Below are 7245 nucleotides of genomic sequence, written 5' to 3'. Positions count from 1 at the left end.
GAAAGAGGTGTGGGTTGGCGCTGTATGGAGTTGGAAAAGAGAGGTGTGGGTTGGCGCTGTATGGAGTTAAAAGAGAGGTGTGGGTTGGCGCTGTATGGAGTTAAAAGAGAGGTGTGGGTTGGCGCTGTATGGAGTTAAAAGAGAGGTGTGGGTTGGCGCTGTATGGAGTTAGAAGAAGATGTAGGTTGGCGCTGTATGGAGTTAGAAAAGAAGTGTAGGTTGGCGCTGTATGGAGTTAGAAAAGAGGTGTGGGTTGGCGCTGTATGGAGTATAAAGAGAGTGTGTGGGTTGGCGCTGTATGGAGCTTAGAAGAGAGGTGTGGGTTGGCGTTGTATGGGTTAGAAGTGTGGGTTGGCGTGTTGGAGTAGAAGAGAGTGTGGGTTGCGTGTAGGAGTTAGAAAGTGTGGGTTGGCGTTGTATGGAGTTAGAAGAGAGGTGTCGGTTGGCGATGTATGGAGTTAGAAGAGAAGTGTGGGTTGGCGCTGTATGGAGTTAGAAGTGTGGGTTGGCGCTGTATGGAGTTAGAAGTGTGGGTTGGCGTTGTATGGAGTTAGAAGTGTGGGTTGGCTTTGTACGGAGTTAGAAGAGAGGTGTGGGTTGGCGATGTATGGAGTTAGAAGAGAGACTGTATAGGTTGGCGATGCATGGAGTTAGAAGAGAAGTGTAGGTTGGCACTGTATGGAGTTAGAAGAGAGGTGTGGGTTGGCGATGTATGGAGTTAGAAGAGAGACTGTATAGGTTGGCGATGTATGCAGTTAGAAGAGAAGTGTAGGCTGGCACTGTATGGAGTTAGAAGAGAGGTGTGGGTTGGCGTTGTATGGAGTTAGAAGTGTGGGTTGGCGTTGTATGGAGTTAGAAGTGTGGGATGGCGATGTATGGAGTTAAAAGAGAGGTGTGGGATGGCGATGTATGGAGTTAAAAGAGAGGTGTGGGTTGGCGCTGTATGGAGTTAGAAAAGAGATGTGGGTTGGCGCTGTATGGAGTTAAAAGAGAGGTGTGGGATGGTGATGTATGGAGTTAAAAGAGAGGTGTGGGATGGTGATGTATGGAGTTAAAAGAGAGGTGTGGGTTGGCGCTGTATGGAGTTAGAAGAGAGGTGTGGGTTGGCGCTGTATGGAGTTAGAAGAGAGGTGCGGTTTGGAGTTGTATGGAGTTAGAAGAGAGGTGCGGGTTGGAGTTGTATGGAGTTAAAAGAGAGGGTCGTTGTATGGAGTTGGAAGAGAGGTGTGGGTTGGCGATGTACGGAGTTGGAAGAGAGATGTGGGTTGGCTTGAGGTTGAGTGAGGAAGGGATGGAAGGGAGGGAGAGGTGGGGGGGGGGGGGGGCGGTCATGTGGGGGATTAGAGGAGAATTGTGGGTTTTTTCGTTGGGGTGGGGAATGGAGGGCAGTTGTGGTTAGGGATGTGGGAGGAGAGAGAGAGAGAGAGAGAGAGAGAGAGAGAGACGGCGGGTGGGGGTGGGGTGGGGGATACGTGACATTAAATCAGGAAATTCAAAATTGCATTACCAAGCTGACAGCGCTTCTCCTTACCTGTCCAATAACCATGCCAGACAGAGACAGACAGAAGGACAAACAGATATATATATATATATATATATATATATATATATATATATATGTGTGTGTGTGTGTGTGTGTGTGTGTGTGTGTGTGTGTGTGTGTTGCTTCGTCCATGGCTATACCAAGCTACTTACGTGCTTATCTTCCTACCTGTTTGTCTGTCTGCCTGCCTACTCGCCTACCTACCAAACCTTTCTGATTGTAGGCGTATGTCTGTTCATAGACCTACTTACCCACGTCCCCCTGTTTGCCTATCTACCGTGTCTGCCTGTCTGTCTAATTATATTGTTACTAATCAGCTCAGTCCAGCCCCCATTCAGCATAACCAAACCCAGACCAGCACAAACTAGCTCAGACTGAGTGTTCCAAGGTCTACTTCATGCTTTCCTTGTACCTGGTTTCGCCCTTCCATTCCTACAGGCACCACAGGAACCGGGACTCGGCCAGTATGCAGGACACCCCCCCACCTCCCCCCGCTCCCCCTCCTTACGGCGTGCCTCAGCATTTCCCTTTGGCGGACGATGAGGAGGCTTTCATGGGGTGAGTACAACTGTTGAAAAAGGTTAAAGATCCCACGTTACCAGTATAGCCGTTTATGGCTATCGGGACAGTGGATTAAAATCCGCTGTTATACGAGGAGCTGAGGCGCCACATCTGGCCCCCAGTCCCACAGCGCTCCAGGGCAGGTTGTGGGGGAACGGTGGCAGAGCTCCAGCGCAGCGGACTGCGGACCTCGTCATCAGCTCCGGCCTGACCGTCTGAGTATGGCCTGGGAAAGCTGAAGAAGAAGAAAAATGCACTGTGTGTAGAGCTTAGCATGAGGAGGCAGTTCCCAGTCCAATCATTCCGCCGTTTTAACCTTTCCCAACTAAAGTCAGGTTCCCATTCACACCTGAGGAATACCGGAGTAAAGTACCTTTACAAAGGATAGAACACCGTGCAGAAACGGGGTCTCGAACCCTGATCACTGATGAACACTTTTGTACTTGTATTTGATTTCTTTTTATCATAACAGGTTTCTCTGTGTGAAATTCGGGTTGCTCTCCCCAGGGAGAGCGCGTCGCTACACTACAGCGCCACCCATTTTTTTGTATTTTTTCTTGCGTGCGGTTTTATTTGTTTTTCCTATCGAAGTGGATTTTTCTACAGAATTTTGCCAGGAACAACCCTGTTGTTACCGTGGGTTCTTTTACGTGCGCTAAGTGCATGCTGCACACGGGTCCTGGGTTTATCGTCTCATCGGAATGACTAGCGTCCAGACCACCACTCAAGGTCTAGTGGAGGGGAGAAAATATCGGCGGCTGAGCCGTGATTCGAACCAGTGCGCTCAGATTCTCTCGTTTCCTAGGCGGACGCGTTACCTCTAGGCCATCACTCCACACTGGATCACTGGAACGCTGGATCAAATGTCCAACGCCTGACCGATTTTGCAACAGCGCCTCGCGTAAATGTGCTGGTTGCGAACAGCATTGTTTGGTGTGATTGTTGGTGTTTGTCTTTTGATGAGGATCCTGATCGCGACGAAGTACGCACGCGCGCGTGTGTGTGTGTGTGTGTGTGTGTGTGTGTGTGTGTGTGTGTGTGTGTGTGTGTGCGCGCGCGTGCGTGTGTGTGTGTGTGTGTGTGTGTGCGTGCGCGCGCGTGTCTGTGTATGTGTGTATGTATGTGTGTGTGTGTGTGTGTGTGTGTGTGTGTGTGTGTGTGTGTGTGTGTGTGTGTGTGTTTCTTTTTCATCTTTCCAACTAATTCTTTTCCCTCTTCTTTCACCACCAGCGGACAGGACATCCCACTACAAGACATCCAAGCGGACGAGGACCCTGCGGATGCCCATCAGAACGACCAGCATGAGCAGCCTGCCCGTCCTCATCGTCATCATCGTCGTCAGCGTCCTTACAGTGCCGCCAATGGCTACACCACCCATTAGACAGACAGACGCCTTCTCTGACGTCAACGCTCCTTGCTAATGCTGGTCTGTGACGCATTGAAATGGTCCCTGCTCTCCTATGAAAGGGGCGGGGGGACAATCAGTGGTTAGGAGTATAATGATAATTCATATATAGTTCAAATGGGTCCACATTTAAAAAAAAAAAAAAAAAAAAAAAGTATCTATCTAGCATCACACAAACTGAAGCCGAAATATTTGCATTCTTTTCATCCAGAGGCCCAAAGGCATGAATTTTTTTTTTTTTGGATTTTTTTAAATAATTTTTTTTATCCAGAGGCCAAAATGCAAACTTTTCACCCAGAGGTCAAGATAATCAAAATGCACACTTTTTGCAACCAGAGATCGAAATGTTTTATGAAGGGGATGAAGTTTGAGTAAGATCATAAATTATAAACTGTGCATTTTAAATCATTTTGATTACCCTTTAGCTAAAATGTGTTCCTAGGTACAGAGAATTCAACCAGTGATTATAGAATGCATGCTTTGGATGACGTTAATATGATGATAAGTTATAATAATGCCCTATCATTTTGTGCATTACATAGTTCAATAAATGGTTAGAATGCATACGTGCAGAGAGCTATAATGCTTCTATAAAGTGGAATACACATTTGAGATAACGTCCATAATTATCTTTCGGGCATCAGACAGTTAAAACAGTGACAAACTGTTCTCTTGAAATGACATAGTTTAGCCAATCACAGGATTGCACACGAAATGTCCCAAGGCACAAAAGTCACTTCCTGACGCATCTAATAACTTTATCACACTTGCATGATTGTGTCACTGTCGACATTTTACGACAGCTGACTTAATTATAGTATGCGGTGTAGTCTAGTGGAGAAAGTTGAATATTGGCTATACACATTTATATATACATTTATACAATTATTATATCATTGTAAACATGTTCGAATAATGTTTTTGTGGTTTTGAATAAAAAGTTTTCTCGATGGAGTGTCCTTGGTAGTAAAGGCAACATAACTCTGTCTGTCTGTCTCTCTCTGTCTGTCTGTCTGTCTCTCTCTCTCTCAAACACTGACAAATGAGCGTGCGTATGTTCGAGAGAGAAGGAGAGGGGGTGGGATACAAGAAGTGAAAACAGAAAGAAATGACTGCTGATGAATACATAAAATAGATACAGACTCACACATGGACAGGAGTACATAAACATATCCACTAGGCCTTCACAGTGGAGTGTTGACCTAGAGGTAACACGTCCGCCTAGGAGGCGAGAGAATCTGAGCGCGCTGGTTCGAATCCCATAATCGCCAGTATTTTCTCCCCCTCCACTAGACCTTGAGTGGTGGTCTGGGCGCTAGTTATTTCAGTGGATGAGACGATAAACCGAGGCCCCGTGTTCAGCTTGCATTTACGAACTCCCTGGCAAAATTCTGTAGAAAAATCCGCTTTGATAGGAAAACAAACAAAATCGCAGGCAGAGAAGTTTTGTTTTTTTTAATAAGGGGGTGGCGCTCTGAGTGTTGTGACACGCTCTCCCTGGGGAGAGCAGCCCGAATTTCTCACAGAGAAATCTGTTGTGACAAAAAAGAGTAATACAATACAATACAGCACAATACAATACAATTCCCTGATGATGTCACCAGTGTCAAGAGAGACTGACTTCCCATGCATATCATAGTGAACGCCCAGGTAGGCAGGCCCAGAGTACTGTATGTGAAACTAATTAAGCAAGGGAATGGCCTTCAAACGAAACACAAAAAACTAACTACACCAGGTTGACAAATTTATTTACTGAAAAAAAAAAAACGAAAAAAAAAAAAGCTTGAAGTGTTTGAATATCCCTTTATTTATGTTTTACCAAATAGTCCATGCTGAGTGATGATGATTATAGTCATTAACGTAGATAAAAAAATAAAATCCAATAAATTATATAATCGCAACTGACAAATACGTCAATTTAGTTACCATGGTTGCATGTTGTGCCAAATAATCCATGCTTAATGATAATTACAAATGTAGAGTTTAAAAGAATCAAATCAAATATATCATCGCAACTGACAAATACGCGAATGCAGTTACCATGATTGTAATACTTTATCTTTGATGCATTGCTTTCCAATGGGCACCTTTTCATATACCGGTAAACTGGTGTACAATGCAAAACTGATAAATCATGCCAAAAAAGTATTTTCTTAAAAAAGATATCATCACAGCTAACCTCACCCAGTAAAAACAGTGTAAATTTCTCAAATAAGTTTGAAGTGTGTTTGAATGTTGAGTCCAAGCACATCTTCCACCCACCCCGCCCCTCCCAAAGACATCTTTGATGGTTTCAGGGCAATGAAAACCTTTCAACTAATACCAAATCAGAGTAAATTCTACCAACTGTTTGGTTTTTTTCTCTCTCCAAATTACAGCCTTCAGTTGGAGAGAGTACAACGGACCTGAGGTCTAGGGTATAGGTTAAAGACCCGATCCAGTAACAATATGATTACACTTATTTCTTTTAAATCCCCAACGTACCAACGACTTGCAACTCATTAATGCCTTTCGACAATCCTCCAGTATAAGAAATACAACAGAACTCGCGCTCAAGAGTATAAACTACCAAATGTCACAGTAAGATCAACAAGAGACGGAACATACGACATTATGTCAGGTTCCAGTCGTCAGTTTTCCGTAAGGAACCACCGACTGAGTTCAATGTATGATAAGATATACACGGACAATCGTCGACAACAAATGTAGGTCAGTAGAACCACCGACTCGAGTTCCATGCTATTATTTTCAGCAGTTTCAGTTTTTCAAGGAATTTATCATATTCAATATAAATCAATAAACTTAATTTGATTTAATTTTTTTGTTTTTTTTGTTCTATTTTCTCTCAAGCCCTGACTATGCGCGGTGGGTTAAGTTGCTGGTAGCAGCTATTCTTGTTGTGCAACGCATTCATTTTTGATGAGCACAGCTACACGGTATCCGCCTCCCAACAACGCCGCCCCCCCAACACCTCTCCCCCCCCCCCCCCCCGGCAGGCAGGCAGGCACAGAGACGTGCTATGCACACCGTGGAACCAAAACAAAACAGACCACGAGAGCTTGCATATCCATAATTCAGCCCAACTCATTTGTTTTCCATAACAGTCTACTATTTCATCATAACAATCTCTTTCTCTCTCTTTCTCTCCCCCTCTCTTTCTCCTTCCACATGTCGGCCATATCACTGTCCCTGTCTCTCTCTTTCTCTCCCTTCCCCCTTCCATACTCGTACACATTTACACACACACACACACACACACACACACACACACACATATATATATATATATATATAAACGTATGTGTGTGTGTTCGAACTCTCTCTCTCTCTCTCTCTCTCTCTCTCTTATATATTTCAGTGACTTGGTACTAACCTAAAATCCTAAACATACATTTTACTACTATCGCCGAAAGAATTGTCACGGTTGACAACACACAGTCCAATGACTTACAGTTACTAAAACGTTTCTGTGATACCAGACATATACAATCTAACCTTTATCCAACATATATTAGCGCACGTGACGTGTTCAAGGAATTAAGTTCATTAAAACAGTCCAGATCCCGAGGTTTGGATGTCATAGACAGTAAAATATTAAAGATTTCATCACCTATTATCTCTGAACACATTACATCTGTAACCTCTGTATTGATAAATCCTCCTACCCGGCCTCAAGCTTTTAAAAATGCTAAAGTATTCCTTGTCTTTAAAGCTGGTGATCCATCCGACCCTGCAA

At 44.2% G+C, this 7245-nt stretch overlaps 1 protein-coding gene across 3 annotated transcripts in view; it reads left to right on the top strand.

Annotated features, from left to right (window-relative positions):
- The window catches only part of LOC143300563 (uncharacterized), a 19714-nt gene extending 15255 nt beyond the window's left edge, over positions 1-4459 (top strand). For all 3 annotated transcript variants that reach the window (XM_076614343.1, XM_076614333.1, XM_076614324.1), the window contains exons 6-7: positions 1982-2101; positions 3335-4459. In XM_076614343.1, the coding sequence (XP_076470458.1) occupies positions 1982-2101; positions 3335-3485 (271 nt within the window). In that variant the 3' untranslated portion in view covers positions 3486-4459. The remainder of the gene's footprint in view (positions 1-1981; positions 2102-3334) is intronic.
- The last annotated feature ends 2786 nt before the right edge of the window (positions 4460-7245 follow it).

This window comes from Babylonia areolata, chromosome 2 (genome assembly GCF_041734735.1).
Source record: "Babylonia areolata isolate BAREFJ2019XMU chromosome 2, ASM4173473v1, whole genome shotgun sequence".
Taxonomy (NCBI): Eukaryota; Metazoa; Mollusca; class Gastropoda; order Neogastropoda; family Buccinidae; genus Babylonia; species Babylonia areolata.
This window is presented reverse-complemented; position numbering and strand designations above follow the sequence as displayed.